Source organism: Monodelphis domestica, chromosome 2 (genome assembly GCF_027887165.1).
Source record: "Monodelphis domestica isolate mMonDom1 chromosome 2, mMonDom1.pri, whole genome shotgun sequence".
NCBI classification, from domain to species: Eukaryota; Metazoa; Chordata; class Mammalia; order Didelphimorphia; family Didelphidae; genus Monodelphis; species Monodelphis domestica.
In genome coordinates this window covers 79,711,742-79,728,461 of record NC_077228.1, presented here as the reverse complement: position 1 = coordinate 79,728,461, position 16,720 = coordinate 79,711,742, and the positions used below count along the sequence as shown (strand labels likewise).

General features: G+C 39.1%; 1 protein-coding gene across 5 annotated transcripts in view; it reads right to left on the bottom strand.

Annotated features, from left to right (window-relative positions):
• The window catches only part of NPL (N-acetylneuraminate pyruvate lyase), a 66,305-nt gene that overhangs the window by 20,791 nt on the left and 28,794 nt on the right, over positions 1 to 16,720 (bottom strand). For all 5 annotated transcript variants that reach the window (XM_056815628.1, XM_007480930.3, XM_007480929.3 and 2 more), the window contains 2 exons: positions 9,813 to 9,886; positions 8,190 to 8,277 (listed from right to left, as the gene is read on the bottom strand). In XM_056815628.1, the coding sequence (XP_056671606.1) occupies positions 8,190 to 8,277; positions 9,813 to 9,886 (162 nt within the window). The remainder of the gene's footprint in view (positions 1 to 8,189; positions 8,278 to 9,812; positions 9,887 to 16,720) is intronic.

Sequence of the window (16,720 nt, the reverse complement as noted above, 5' to 3'; positions counted from 1 at the left end):
AGGAAAAGCTAGGAAGGAGGGAGGCCCCTAGATTTATCAGTCAATCACCTGGATCAAGGCATAGCGGGTCAATAAGTGACAGGCAATATTAAGTACCTACTGTGTGCCGGCATTGGGCTAAGGGTGTCTATCTAGACAACATGTCTATGTGTGTGAATGTGTTTATATCCAGTCTGTCTATATACAGCCTGTACCTATAATCAATTGATAATACAGAAATTATATGTCAAATATAATTACATATACACTGAGTACCTGCTACATGCAGATACTGCGCCAAGGATATCTAAAATATGAATATTTTATCCAGTCTATGTCTATAGCTTACATAATCATTGGTAATATATAACCACAGACACACATTAAGTATGGGCAGGCACTGTGTTAAGGCTCCTGTGTCTAGACGGGGTATGTGCATAAGGACGTCTGCTTCTCTATGGATATTCAGGAATTCACATCCAAAAGTGCACACGTCTGTGTATCACTAGCCACCTGCCCCTCAGGCGTGTAAATCCCCTCTGATACCCACACCCCCAGACAGCCCTGCACAAAGATGGCAAATTTTCCAAGTGGCCCATTTTCTTCTGCTCCTGGCCAGGCAAGTCCAACCACCCATTAAACATCTAACAGGCGCTGGGCTGGGCCAGATGGAGTGGAGGCTCCTCTGGGGAGGAGGCTGCTGGCCTCCTCGTGTCCCAGGCCTGGCTGCAGTGTAAATCCTGTTCCCATGGGGGAAGCCTATGACCGACTGCTCTAGCCTCGGCGCCTGGTCTGCCCCAGACCCATCTCTGGTCTGTGGGATGGCCCTATGCAGAGAGGGTGACTGTCAGGGAACGGAGGCCCGAGAGAAGGGCCCTCTCTCCGCCCCATCCCTTCGCAAAAATCTCTCTAGGATCCCTTTTTGCTCAAGAGTTTACCATGACTGCCTCCCCCAGGAGAAAGTACAGGCTCTCTGCTTGGCATCCTAAGCCTTCCCCACAGCCTGGACCCCCCTCCTTTCTAGGCCCTTCAGACTGGCTCTACGGCTCCTTGAGCCCTGGCCTGTCAGGCCTCTGCACGTGGCCCACCCAGACCGCCATCCGCTTCCTCTAAGCTCACACTGCTGCTGTCTCTCCCTGGTCTCCCCACCCCTGGCTACTACTCCCTCTCCTGTCCCCCCAAGGCACTTGTATTGATTTTATATAGAAAATATGTGTAACTGGCATCTTCCCCAAAGAAGGGAAGCGCCTTGAAGTGGGGGGGGGACGTTGGGGTGTTTGTACCCCTGTGCCTGGCCCAAGGCTGGTGCATAAAAAAGCTGCGCCTGATGGACTGTGGTCAGTGCTTCGTCCCCAGCCCCAGGTTTGCGCTCCCTCTCTCCTCAGAGCACACTGCTGGGCACAGCAGATTTCCTTTCCTGGTCACACCACCTCCTCTTCCTGCCTCCCTTGGGGCAAGCCTTGCAGCCCTTCCCAGACAGACTTCTTCCTAGAGGCCTTCCCTGGGCCTCAGGGTCTCCTCTTTCACTTCTCCTTCAGCTTCTCACCATCCCCTCTTCAAAGCTCTGTCTCCTGGCTTTCTCATGCTGCCCACACCCTCAACAGTTTATTTTTAAACCCTGACCTTCCATCTTAGAGTCTCTACTGTGTATTGATTTCAAGGCAGAAGAGCGGAAAGGGCTAGGTAATGGGGGTTAAGTGACTTGCCCAGGGTAGTGCCCAAGGTCATATTTGAACCCAGGACTTCCTCTCTCCAAGTCTGGCTCTCAATCCACTGAGCTACCTACCTGCCCTTATAAACATAATTATAAAACATTTTTAATGCAAAAAGTCAGATTTAAATAACTGAAGAAATATTAATTGTTCCCAGGTAGGCAGAGCCAATATAATTAAAAGTATAATCCTACCTAAACTCACCTTCTTATTCAATGTTATCCCAATTGCCAATAATTATTTTAATAAACTACAAAAAATAGTAACAAACTTCATTTAGAAAAACAAAAGGTCAAGAATACTAAAGGAATTAGTGAAAAAAATGTAAAGGAAGGAGGTTTAGCAACACCAGATTTTGAACTATATTATCAAGCAGTAATTATCAAAACTATCTGGTACTGGCTAAGAAATAGAAATTTGGAAAATTTTATTAATTAATTTAGAATATTTTTCCATGGTTATAAGATTCATGTTCTTCCCTCCCCCCCCCCCCCAGTTGATACACAATTCCAGTGGGTTTTACATGTGTCATTGATCAAGATCTATTTCCATATTATTGATATTTGCACTAGGGTGATCGTGTAGAGTCTACATCCCCAATCATATCCCCCTTGACCCATGTGATCAAGCAGTTGTTTTTCTTCTGTGTTTCTATTCCCACAGTTCTTCCTCTGGATGTGGATAGTGTTCTTTCTCGTAGATCCCTCAGAATTGTCCTGGCTCATTGCATTGCTGCTAGTAGAGAACATTGCTGCTATTACACAAGATTACATACATTGGTGGAACAGAACAGACACACAACAGTTGTAAAAGATTATAGTAATCTTGTGTTTGACAAAAGTAAAGATCCAAGTTTTGGAATAAGAATTTACTATCTAGTTAAAGTTTTTGGAAAACTGGAAAGCAGTTAGGCAGAAACTAGATATAGACCAATATCTTACATTATTTACCAACATAAAATCAAAATAGATACATGACCTAGGCATAAAAGGAGACACCATATGCAATTCAGAAGAACAGGCAACATAATAGCTATTAGATTTGTGGATAGAAGGATTTGTGAATATTAGAAAGCATTGTGAAATGTAAAATGAATAACTTTGAACATGTTAAGTGAAATTTTTTTGTATAAATAAAACCAAAAAACAAAGATTAGAAAGAAAGCATTAAGTGGGAAAAATTTTTATAAATAGTTTCTCAGATAGAGGTCTCAATATCTTTATTAATTTAACATACATATATACACACACAAAACATAAGTAGAACTCTATCAAATGTGTAAGACTATAAGCCATTCCTCAGATGATAAATGATCAAAAGACAGGAACAGTTTTTAGATGAAGAAATCATAGCTATAACTACATGAAAAAATGCTCTTTGTCATTGATTAGAGAAATACAAATCAAAACTCTAAAATATCATCTTAAACCTATCAGAGCAGCTAAAATGATAAAAAAGGCAAAATGACAAATGTTGGAGGCTATAAGGAAAAACAGGACCACTAAGGCACTGCTGACAAAACTGTCCACTAATTCAGCCATTCTGGAGAGAAATCTGGAATTATGTTCAAAAAATTATAAAACTGTGTATTCTTCCAGTGATCAAGGAAAGTGGAAAAGAAACTATATATATATTCTAACATATTTATAGCAGCTCTCTTTTGGCAAAGAACTGGACATTGAAGGGATGCCCAGCAACTGGGGAATGGCTAAACAAGTTGTGGCATATGATTGTTGACAGAATACTTAACCATAAGAAATAATAAACAGGTTAATTTTGGAAAAACATGGAAATACCTACATGATATTATGAGGAATGAAACAAGCAGAACCAAGAGAACTTTATATTCATAACTAGAAATATTGTTTTAAGGATGCCATGCCCACCTCCAGAAAAAGAATGAAAGAGAAATAAGTAAGATACAGTTTATATATATGTGTGTGTGTGTGTGTATATATATATATATATATATATATATATATATATATTTGTCAAATGATGCCTTCTCTAAATGGGGGAGGAGAGGGAGGGAGTTAACTGGATATTTAAAAATGTAACAAACAAACAAATAAATATACTAAAAAATAATGGCTTCTTCATTGATTGATTTCTACTATACTATGCTTCCCTTGAAAAGCAGCCTGGAGTACTGGAAAGAGAGCTTAATGTTAGGAACTTAATGTCGGGAAGGGTTTGGTTTTTCTTTCTTTTGTTTTTAAGCCCTTACCTTCTATTTCAGAATTAATACTGTGTATTGGCTCCAAGGCAGAACAGTAGTAAGGGCTAGGCAGTGGAGGCAGCAAGTAATTTGTTTAGGGTGACACAACTAGAAGTATCTGAGATTAGATTTGAACCCAACACCTCCTTGTCTCTAGGCCTGGCTCTCTATCCACTGAGCCACTTCGTTGTCCCCAGGAAGGCTAGTTTCAATCCTGCCTCAGACATTTGCTGGCCAGGTGAGGATAAACAAGTCAATTAACTTCACACCACTTCACTTTTGTCATCTGCAAAATTTGAATAATACTTATATAACTTCATTGGGATTATTGCGAGGAAAATTCTTAAAAAAACCTTTAGGCTCCATATAAATGTGAGCCATTATTATTTTCCTTCTGTTCCAGTCCTTCTCCTTCCATCTATCAATCTGAAAATAAAAACTACCAAACTAGTGACAAGAGTCTTTATTCAGGGCAGAACTGAAAAAGTTCAAGATTATCACACAGCACCAGAGTGAAAGGATGCCCTTTCTGAGGTGGAAGGAATGGGCTTAAGCAAACTCAACAAAGCAGGCAGCAATAGGGGGAATGAGGGGATCAAAGGGATTATGTCTGATCAAATCAAAAGCTCTGGGAATGGTAAGTTTCCAGGGATATCACAAGACTTGCACTAATTATGAAGTCACATTTGTCACATCCAACCATCTGCTACAGAACTTGCAAGTGGAAATAAAAGATCAAGCCTGTCATGGAGGCAAGATAGAATAAGACTTCAATCATCCTCCACAGTCAAAAAGGAGAGCAGCTAATAATTTTTTGTCTTGCTGTAAGGATCATGTCATCCTCAAAAGGGCGGAGGAAATAACTAAGGGAGTTGCTATTCTGGTGCTGATTCTCACTAAAAAGGAAGAACCAATTGCTAAAACAGAGCCTTGGCAAGGAGTGACTTTGGGACAGAGGAGATGAAAGGCAGGCATAATGGTCTGACACACTCTAAATTTGGGAGAGAAAATTTTAAAGCCTCTGAGAAAGGATAGGTGGGATCCTTTGCCCTGACGATTTACAGAAGAAGAGAAAACTCTCAAGAATGAAATTCTGAAGGCACGAATGAAAGCTATATCAATGGGGAAGAAAGTTATTTAAGGAGACTTTATGGATGAAAAAAATGAGAATAATTAAGTTTAGATTTTTCTTTAATTTTATTTTCAGATCTACATTCTTAACCCTTACAACTTCCCCCGACTTCTACCTACCCATTGAAAAGAAAAGCAAGAAAAATCAGCTTAGAATTTATTTTTTAAAGACATGCATAAGAGATTGAAGGATAAAGAGTGTAAAGAATACTAAACTGAATGGCTGCTGGCTCAAAGAGTCAAAATGAACAGAGGCTAGGCAGGGATTCAAAAGACAACAAAATGTGACTTAGGGGTAACAATCTTCAGGAAAAGAGGATCAAAGAAGGGCTGGGGCTACTGCACTGGGTAGGTGGGGTCAAATGAATGATCCCCAACAGATGGAAGAAAGAAGGCAAAAGTTCTCAAATCTTCTGCTCTTTCTGACAAAGAGAATAATTTTTGGATTAGAAAGAACAGAACAATGATGACTAAGAGGGAGTTGAAACCCAAGACAAGTAGGGAGAGATAGTAAAAGAATATCTAGTTGTCCTTGGTGAATTTAAGCTAGTACACCAGCCTGGATGAACTACATACCACAATACTGAAAGAACTGGCAGGATGTGATTACTAAACCATTATCTGGCATCTTTGAGAAATCATGGAGAAGTAGTTGGTTTTTTTTTTACATTCAATGTTTACTCTTTTTAAAAATAATTTTTAAAATTTAATTATTAATTTAGAATATTTTTCCATGATTTATGTTCTTTTTCTCCCCAACCCCATCCCAGAGCCAAGGAGAAATTCCACTGGGTTTTACATGTATCATTATTCAAAACCTATTTCCATATTAAGTAAGAGATGTTTTAAGGCAAAATGGCCCCTGTTTTCTAAAAGTAAGAGAATACAGACAGGATGATGAGCTTAATAATAATTCCTTTCCAAAGTTTTTAATTATGCATTATTTTTGTTTTTTTTTAATTTTAAAATAAGTTTTTATTGATGTACATTAGCATTTTTATATCACAGTTTTCACCAGAGAGCCACCCCATATAAGAAATAATATTTTTAAGACAAAAAAAGGAAAAAATCAACTGATCAGTACAGAAAAAAAGTCTGAAAATCTGTGCAATTATAATGTGTTATTAAAGGGATGCCTAATAAACATGGAGAAGGAAGTAGTGATTGCCTGGATTCACTGAGAACAGGTCAAATGGCAGCAGCTAAGTAGTATAGTAGCTAGAGCACCAGACCTGGAGTGGGGAGGATCTGTGTTCAAATTTGTCCACAGACACTTAATGTGGCCCCAGGCAAGTCATTTAATTTTGATTACCTAGTCCTTGCTGCTCTTCTGTCTTAGAATTGATACTAAGACAGAAGGTAAGGGTTTTTTGTTTTTTTTTTAAAGAAAGAACAAGTCAAGTTACCTATACTCTTTTAAACAGAATACTGTGAATAAAAATTGAACTAGATTAGCAAAATGTTGGACAAAATTCTCACTTGCTATTCTTGTGTAAAGGAGAACATGCATGCCAGCCCATGGGAAGGGATTTAGAGTTGACTGAATTAAGGGATCACTGGAGGATCTTAGATCTAGAGCTACAAGACAATTCAGGGTGTGAACTTATAGTTCAAAGTCAGCTTGGAGGAGGTCTTTGGGAGAGTCCTTCAGTACTTGGTCTTGTGCTGTTTAGTTTAGCACCTTCAGCAATCACCTGGATGAAGGCATAGCTAATCATTAGTAAACAGTCAATAAACATTTCTTAAGTGCCTACTATACATACTCCAGGCACTGTGCTGAACACTAGGGATACAAAAAAGAAAAAGGAAGATGGTCTTTGCCCCCAAGGAATTTATAATCTAATGAGGATAAGAATAGTAGGCAAGATTAAACTGTGAGCTCTGTGAGAGCAGGGACTCTTTTTTGCCTGTTTTTGTATCCCCACAATGCCTAGCACATAGTAGGCACTCAAAAAATGTTTATTGATTGATTATAAAGTTTTTGGCTGACAAAGTTGGGGGGAGGGATAACACATATTGGATGAGACTAAGGATTCAAAAACATTCTTAAGAGTCTAGAATATTGGGTTGAATAAAATCAGATTTAATTTAGTTGCGATAAATGTAAAATATTACTTTTTGGGTTAAAAAAAATCAACTTTATGACAGTTCATCTGAAAAAAAAAAACTACCTGAGTTTCACAGTGCTACAATTTCAGTAGAAAGCAATAGGATATGGCAACACCAAAATTGGTTGTAGTCACACTATGTTAAGAAAAGGCTAGTGTCCAGGAATGTGGAAGTGACAGTAGCTTGCCTAGGTCTGATCACATCTATTCGGTAATGGAAGCCACTTTTTAGGAAGAGCATTAATTAGCTAAAGAATTTGTAGGAGAACAGTCAAGAAGGCGAAGGGCCATGACTTCATAGGACTGTGCCATGTGAAGACTGGTTGAAGCAATCTCTGAAATCTTAGGGGGTTCACGATAGCTTCCTTCAGATATTTAGAATGCTATATGAAACAGCAATTTGACTGGCTGAATCCAGTGGGCCAGAAATGGATCAAAATCACAGAGAGCCATATTTAAGCTTTGAAGGAAAATCTTCCTAAGAATTAGTGCCAGACAGAACTAGAGTGTTCAGTTTAGGTAGGAGTGGGATTTTTCACTTGAGGTTCAAACTAAGCCTCTAGGTCCACTTGAGTATGTTGTAAGGGGAAATTCTTAGGTAGGTCTGGATTGGATCAGATGGCCTCTGAGGGTCCTTCTACTTCAGAACATTGGTGACTCATGTATTTTTATGAGCAAGAGGAAGCTGGAACCTAGTCCAGTGGTAGAGGTTCCTGCTGTTGGCTCTGGGCAAGACAAAAAATGCAGGATAACTACTCTTTTCTCTTCTCAACCAGTGGGTAGTGAGATGAGTACTACCAGGGAGAAATGTTTTTTTCAAGGTAGAAACCATCCAAGAGTCAGGGATTTTTTCAGGGATCTGTATTCTGGGTGTCCTTTCGGGTAAGAAGGGAGACTCAGTGTTATTTGGGCTCCGACTCTGTCCAACAAATGACCATGTGCTTAACTAGTTCTGATGAAGAAAGAAAATGTGTTACACATAAAGAAAAATTCTACAACCACTTAGCAAATGATCCTTTGGATCATGGGATGACTACTTACTTATCCTTCCCTTTTGTCACCCATTCTTCTGCAAGTTGTCGCCTCTCTGCAACACTCAGTGATAGGCCTTCTCCTGTTGAACCATTCACTGTTCCAAACAAACACAAGAGCTCAGTCAGAGAAACCAGGGTTCTTTCTACACAATCCTCAAACAATGCAAGGGAAAACACAGAGTTAAACCAGCTACCTCCAAAAGCATATGCCTCCCCTCATCTTCCCCAGTAACTACAATGTCCATACAAGGTTCAAATAGGATAACATTCCTAAAGTGCTTTGAAAGCCTTAAAATACCATATAAATGTCAGCTCCTTTTACTGTACGTAAAATGAAGGGATTGGATAGGATGACCTAAATCTAGGCTCCTTTAAGTAGATTTAGTTGAAAGAATCTCGATGTCTGCCATAGATGGAAGATCTATCTTTCGCTGTGAACGTTGGTGGGACAACAACACAACTCGCCTTTTTTCTCTTATGTATGGGCTATGAGAGGTGGAAGCTAATGACAATTAGAAATGATTACTGTAGTTATCCCTATTCTATAGCCTTGGAGGTCCTTTGGAATAGCCAGGACTAAATGAGAGTCTTTTATTTTCCAAGAGGTCATGGACAATCAAAGAATAATCACTCTATAGGAAGAAGGATATGTATATCTAGGACAGGAGGGAGTCAGGCTTATCTGCCACCCTCTGTGGCTAGGGGTTTGAGGTTAAATCATTGGAGATCTTTTATGATTTGGGGGTTGTTACCTTGGTTAACTCCCTATCATTCCAGGTTTTGAAGTGTCCTGATTAAGGTCTGGGGATTATCCTAAATCCTCAGAGATACTCCATGTACTGTGAATTATCTTTGGAGCATGATTTCAATGGCCATGCCCTCCCCTCTGAATTCTAGAGAACCACCACCAAGAATAAAATGCAAAAAGGAGCCAAGTAGGACACAAAGTCAGACCCTATTTGGAAAGAAAATGAATCCTGAGAAATTAGATGGTGATTTCCATTTTTCAGGCTCCAAACTCTACAGGCACAGTGGCTCAACTGCTCTTGACTTGGAGGCTTTGGAGCCAAAATTGTGCAGCTAACCTTGTGTACCCTGATCAAAAAATCACTTCAGTTTGTGCTTTGTAGTCATAGCTTTTATTGTAAGAACAATCTGAAAGACAGTGTTAGAAATATAAAGAAACACAAAAGGCAGCCCTTACTCTCAAGGGGTTCATAATTTCATGGGGAAGAGAGCACTGCTTGAAAAAGGCAGGAAAACTTGGCTCTAGTTTGAGATTTTCCAAAAATAATTGTGAACTTGGGCAAGTCATCCCTTCTAGGGTTTATTTTCTCATCTGTAAAATGAGGGGGGTTGGGAGAAGTGTGGAGGTAGCAGCTAAGAAAGCTGGCATCCATATCAGGAAGCCAAGAGTTCAACTCCTACCTCTTCCATATATTGGGACACTGGCAAGGTTCTTAACCACTCAGTGCTTCCCTAGGAGATACTCTACACACTATAGAACAGGTGATGAGCTATAATGGGAAAGGGAGTTTCTCATTAGGAGTCCCCTATATCAGTGAAATCAGAGCAAGATCCCCCAGCAGGAAGGGAACTGGACTAATGTCCAGATTGTAAGCCGACTTACCAAAAACGTTTTTCACGCCCTGTTCATTTACAAGATAGTCCACATATTGACTAATAATGGGGAAATTGATTTCCCTGAAAAACAAGAAGAAAACAAGGTTCTTATGTAAATATTATATATACCTCCAATTTCTATGCCCAGATAGTTTTCCATTTCCAAAGTCTTAAGTCATAAGAGTGTATGGTGTAGAGAAGGTTCTAACTTGCGTTGGAAGATGGAATCTGCTCACCAAGGAATTCCCCATTCCAGAGAAATCACAGGGGTAGTAGTCCCTGTTCCTGTCCTGCTGATTACCTAGTACTAATGTAGTCTTTGGTGGTAGAACTTAATTACTTGGCCAATAATAATGTTAATAGTATTGAAAAGTTTGCCTGGTTTCTTCTTTCCTTCCCTTTCCACATTGTCCCTCCTTCTATGCTTCCCCTAACTAGGACCAAAATTCCTTTAGCAAAGAAGTCTGTCATTCACAAACAGATCTAAAGTTTTAACTACAAAGACCCTAGAGAGATTTTTATCTTAATTCATACTAAAATACAACTGAAAAAATTAGAACAGGCAACCCCCCACTATGGATTTTGGACTCTTTTAGGACAACATAGAGTAAAATTAAATGTTGAATAAATTTTTAAGTATTTAAGATGTATGGGCTGGTTTAAAAATTTTTTCAACCTTGTGATTTCATTAGAGTGTATAATTTTTGAAAAATTAAAAGGATTAAGAACTCCAGATTTGGGAAAACATTTTTAGCTTAATAGTTCTTACAACCTTTCAGAGGGAAAATTAATTTTCATCATCCTCACTTCAGCAATGGTCAAAGGACCTGTGAAAAATTAATCAGCAAAGCAGCAAAAAGGATTTAAATCATTCTTGGTAGCAGAAAGAATTCTGGATTTCAAGGCAGGGGATCTCAGTTCAAATCTTGATTGCTACTTCCTTCCTTGTGGAAGCCCCTACAAGTCTAAGCTGTAAAATAAAGAGGATGGGACTAGATGTTCTCTAAGATTTCTCTCAGCTCTCAATCTATGATCCTATAATCTCTTCAGTTGACTGTGTAAACCACTGAGTTTATATATTTTCCAGTTGCATAAGATATACATACACATTTGGTTTTTGGATATTCTTGGTCCCAAAGAAATGGAATAGACTGTCCATTAAGAATCTTAAAAACAAAAAAGCTAGAAAGATGAGAAAAAGAAGCAGGTCCATTTTGAAATCTTGAACTGACTCCTCTGTCCTCTCACCAGTCAGGAGGGAATGAAATTTTTAGATAATTTAGAGAAATTTGGGTGTTACAAAAGTTTATGCTGAAACCTCTTTCATGTGACATCTGAAAATAATCACTATAATCTTTTCATATGTTTCTAGCACTGAAACTGTTAAAAGTATCCATTTCTTGGCTGTTTGACCTTTGGAAAGTCACTTCATCTTGTCTGATAGTTTCTTCATCTGTAAAATGAGTGGGTCAGACTAGTGGAACATGAAGGTTCCTTCCAGCATTTTTGTATGACAGGGTCTTTGGAAAGGTTAATCTTAACACTGTAAAGCTTTGGAGTCTCTTTACTATTGATGGCAATTTATAAAGGTTGAAAGTCATCTTTATTTCCTTCAACTTTAATAAACATTTATTAGGCACCTATTATGTGCTAAGCTCTCTGCTCAGCTTGGGGGGGAGATAGAAAGCTTGAACAAGATTAATAATTTGAAAAGAATGTATATACAGATGTACCAGAAGCTTTAATACAAAAGCATTCTTTAGTCTTAAAAAAACCACAGTGATTTGCAAATCTCACAATAGTTTTCTGTAGCATGTGAGACAAAGGGGTGAAAAGAAATGAAAACCATGTGTCTGTAGAACCTGGGTTAACTTTTTGCTGGCAAGAATACAAAGTACTAGCTCACTGCCAATTACCTTCCAATGCCAAAGATTCCTAGAGGAGTTATTTCTAGCCCAATTAATATTCTTGCCACCTAAACTCTCTGGGCTCCACAGAAGGACTTTACATTGGAGAAACAATGGCAGCAAAGAGAAGGCACTAGGTGAAAGCAATCAGAAGTACTATTATAGATTTAGAGCTAGAAGGGCCCTTAGGCATTCTTAGAGTGGGTTTTAAAAAATTATGATAACTGTATTTTAACAAAATTGATTTACTTTGTAATCCCATGCATTTCAAACATTATTCTGAGAGGGGGTCCATGGGTCTCACTAGACTACTTAAGGGCCTCACTAAACTACCAATAAATTGATCATGCTCAGCACTTTGTGCCTCAGTTTCTCTTTATCAAAGATTTTTATCCCAATAATTTCCTGAGCTTATTATGGTGCCTGACACAATAGGTGCATAATAAATGCTTGCATTTATCTTGCATCAAAATACATTTGCTTTTGTATCCCACCTCTCTAGAGATTTTTACTGGATGATAGCTTGTTATTCCAATGGCCTCATGGAACATTTTGGCATCATATTTTTGTCTTCCATCTGGATGGAAATAATACCTGAGGATATATCCAATACCTAAAGGAATGACTCTAAAGGTAAAATTTCCATCATAATTAAGAGATGCCAAAAAACCCACCTGCCATTCACCCCATAGAGGCTGCCAACTATTTTTTCATATTCAGGCTGGTCAGGCCATATTCTTTGCACATAATGATCAATGGATCAATGAGCATTTAATAAGTACTTATTATTGTGCCAGGCACTGTGATAAATGCTGGGGATACAAATAAAAGGCAAAAAACGACTCTGCCTTCATGGAACTTTCATTCTAATGGAGGGAGACAACTGACATATAGCAGATAAATAAAAGGCAGATACAAAATCACCCAAGAGGGGAAGGTTCTAATAGGTGGGAGACTAGGAAATGGCTCCTGCAGAAGACTGCACTTGTGCTGAATCTTTTTTTCCTTGAAACCCTTACCTTCTCTGACTTAGAATTGATACTAAGTACTGGTTATACGAGTTAAGTGACTTGCCCTGGGTCACCTCGCTAGGAAGTATCTGAAGCCACATTTGAACCCAGGACCTCTTGTTTCTAGACCTGGCCCTCAGTACACTGAGCTGCCCCTGTGCTAAGTCTTGAAGGAAGCCAAGGAAACTAAGAGGTAGAGATGAGAAGCATCCAACCCTGGTAGTCAAGAAACCAATCATTCAAGTTCAGTAAACTTACAGTTCCATGGGTCAACTGTAACCCTGGAAACAAAAAGCTAACACAATCTCAGGACAAATCTGACAGGCACAATGTACAGAACAACCCAAGAACAGTTCCATTGTACTATATTCCCTAATCAGATGCTATCTGGGGCTTTTTGTTCCACTTAGAACAATACTGAGTATACAATAACCATGTGATGAATGTTGATGGATGAGCTCATGGCACTACATTCTAGGAAGTGTAAACCTTAAAATTTCATAGACTTATGAATGTTAAAAATTTTACTCCACATTGAGGAATCCTCCAATTCCCTACTTGAAATAATTCCCTACCAGATAGTGAGAACTCTACTTGAATGTGAAAACTCCTTGCTATGGGAGGACCTCTATTCTACCCTACTTAAGAATGCTTTAGGGCAGAAAACTCCTTGCTAAACAATGAAAGTACTTGAAAACCATACTTATAAAGGAAAGGAGTTCTTTGAGCCATGAATTGATACAATGGGATGCTAAGTGCCTATAAAGGTGGGGCAACTTGTAAACTACTTAGACCTAAAAGGTGAAAACTTACTCAGAGGTTTTCTCTTAATGAAATTAGTCGACACAGCAGCATTTTTTCTGATTTACTAAAGAGATTAATCTACTTAGCTGTGAATTCAAAATGGGCAGTCTTTTGGAAAACATCTACAGTGATTGGTAGATGTAGGGACTTAGGGGAGGTGACATGGGAGAAAAACACCTATATAAGAAAAAGCAGAATCTCTTGAGGAGATATCCTTTTGGAGAAATCCTTTTGGAGGATCTCTGATGAGGATCGCTTGGGAAGAATCTCTTGAGAGAGGCTCTGGAGAAGGGAAGCTCTTGGAGGACAATCTCTAAGGAGGTCTCGCTGGAGCTCCTCTAAGGGGACTCTGTCCCTCTGGAGGCTCTGGAGAGAGGCCCTTTGGAACAGTCTCTGGCTGGAAGGCTCTCTGGTGAAGTCAGCTGAGATGGAGCTGGCCTGGTGTCACTAGAATCTTTGCTTAGGCAGACCTTGTGGTGAGTGTTAAAAGACTGACTGACTGATCTCTCTCTCCTAAGACTCAGGTCTAGGCCATGTTGGCTTAAGGCCCTTCATACTTATTTCCTTTTTCTCTCTTTCTCTCTTTTCTTTAATTCCACATTTGTATTAATTAAAATCTCTATAAAACCCAGTTGACTTGGGTATTTGAATAATTGGGAATATTTCCCTGGTGACCACCTTATATTTGATTTAAAAACCAAGACACTGTAGTGAAACATATTTTCTGCGGTCAAATTTACTCACCCTCTCTTATATCTATCACAATTTATATCTTCCACCAATTTAACTCACTACAGTTTATGGGCTTCACTATTTTAAATCTCACAGAAGGGGAGCAACAGATTCATACAGACATAGATGTGAGAGTACATGTGCACACACAGATAGACAGACAGACACACACACATGAGTATCTCCAACTAGTATAGAAGCTGTTCAACTCATGAGGGAACTACCTTCTCCTGAGCACTAACCAATACAGTGTGGGGATTTCCTGAGCTATGAAAGATCTCACCCATGGGTATAAAACAGCATGTTCCCTGGGAGAGAACATAGGATTATGGGGCAAGAGATGGAGAGATTTCAGAAAAACTTTTGATTTGTGAGAGTAAATTCTCCAAAGGACATAAACCAACATCTCTTATTAGTTTGGGGTTTTTTAATATCTCTTTATTAGTTTGGAGAAAATTTTACCTTTTCCAAAAATATATGTCATAGGATTGGAACAGAGGTCAGTCATGCTATCTAGCTATTTTTGGTTACATAGAGACAGAAACAATTTGCTCTCAGTAGCAGTATTATATTGATCCTATCGGAGGATTATGTTCTCTCATCAATTAATTAATCAACAAACATTTCTTTTTTTTTTTTAACCCTTACTTTCTGTCCTAGTAACAACTCTACAACAGAGGGGCAAAGGCTAAGCAATGAAGGTTGAATATCTTTTCACAAAGCTGGGAAGTGTATGAGGCCACATTTGAACCTGTTGCTACCTAGCTGCCCCTCAACAAGTGTTTCTTAAGCACCTACATTCTGCCAGATGCCGTGCTAGGTGTTGAGGATACAAAAATAATGTAATTGTCACCACTGTTCTCAAGGAGTCAAGAAGCTTACATTTTATCAACAGAAACAGAGTGGATATTTGTAGGTAGACACATATAAGCAAAGGAATTAACAAAACAATATGGACAAAAGAGGACCAGCTCAAAGCCTATGGGATCTCTAATTCTTTCTTTTTTTTTTTTTAGCTCTAGTCATGTGTATATATATATATATATATATATATATATATATATATATATATATATATATATATATATATATATATTTACATACACATGTATATGTATTTATGCATGCAGCTCCTTTTAAAGGGAAATTTCTCTTATGTCACCTCCCCTAAATTTTCACGTCTACCAATCACAGTAGACGTTTTCCCCAGGACTGACCATTCTTAGTTCACATCTTCTTTTGTTCTCACCTTCTCTGGGTAGACTAAAACTTCACACCTCTTTTGTTAAGCTTGCCTTTTGTAAGTTGCTTGACCTTTTAGTGATTAATTTAACCTTTATAGTTACTTATGTATGGGTGTATGGGGGATTCAGAGAGGGGTAGTATCTCTGGTATGGAGGGCTTATCGAGTCCTCCTAGGGCAGCTCTCCAGCCACTGACCCCTACCTGACACCCAGCTCTCACTTGTGGCTCCCAGTAGCTGCTGGCATGCGGTAGCGGCCACACCCCGGGCAACGGCTTCGACAGACCGGCTAAACCTTGTGAGGGTAGCCATCGGGTCGTCGACCCCTGGTGAACCAGGGCTTTGCTCACCCAGCATGTGAAGACTGCTTCAGCTGAACAGATGGAAGAAACCAATAAGAAGGTTCAATGGCTGAGATGGTGGCACAGCAAAGCACTGTGGAGTGCTTAGGGCGTGTTGGAGCACACAAGACAACACGGCCATCCAATGCAGCTGAGGAAGTCTCCAGGTGTAACAACCTTTCGTGCCTCTGGACCCAGGCTTCCAATGCCGAGAGAGTGGGACTGTCTCTGTGCACCAACTCTTCCACTTAAATCTCTTTCACACACAAGTGTCTTTGTGCATAAGGCACAAAGACAATCGTCATTCTTGGTTACCAAGAGACTACTACCATATCTATATACCTATTTATGTCTTGTCCTTTCATCCTATGCAGTTTGTCACTGTTCCCTCTGAGTGTAATTCTTCTAGCTGCTCAGGTGATAGCAACAGTTTTTAAGAGTTACCAATGACCTCTTTTCTTATAGGGCTACATATCATTTTAACTTATTGAGTCTCTTAAAAAATTTTTGTTTTTTTCCCTCTTTTTTAATTACCTTTTGATGATTCTTTTGAGTTCTGTGGTTGGACATCAAATTTTCTGTTCAGGTCTGGTCTTTTATTTATGAATGCTTGGAACTCTTCTGTTGTGTTGAATGACCAAGAATATAGTCAGTTTTGATGGGTATTTTATTCTTAGTTGTAAACCTAGTTCCTTTGCTTTCCGGAATATCGTATTCCATGCCTTTTGGTCCTTCAGTGTGGATGCAGCCAGATCCGGTGTTAACCTCACTATGTTTCCATGGTATCTGAATGGCTTCTTCTTGGCAGCTTGTAATATCTTTTCTTTCATCTGATTGTTTTTGAATTTGGCTATAACATTTCTTGGTGTTGTCAGTTG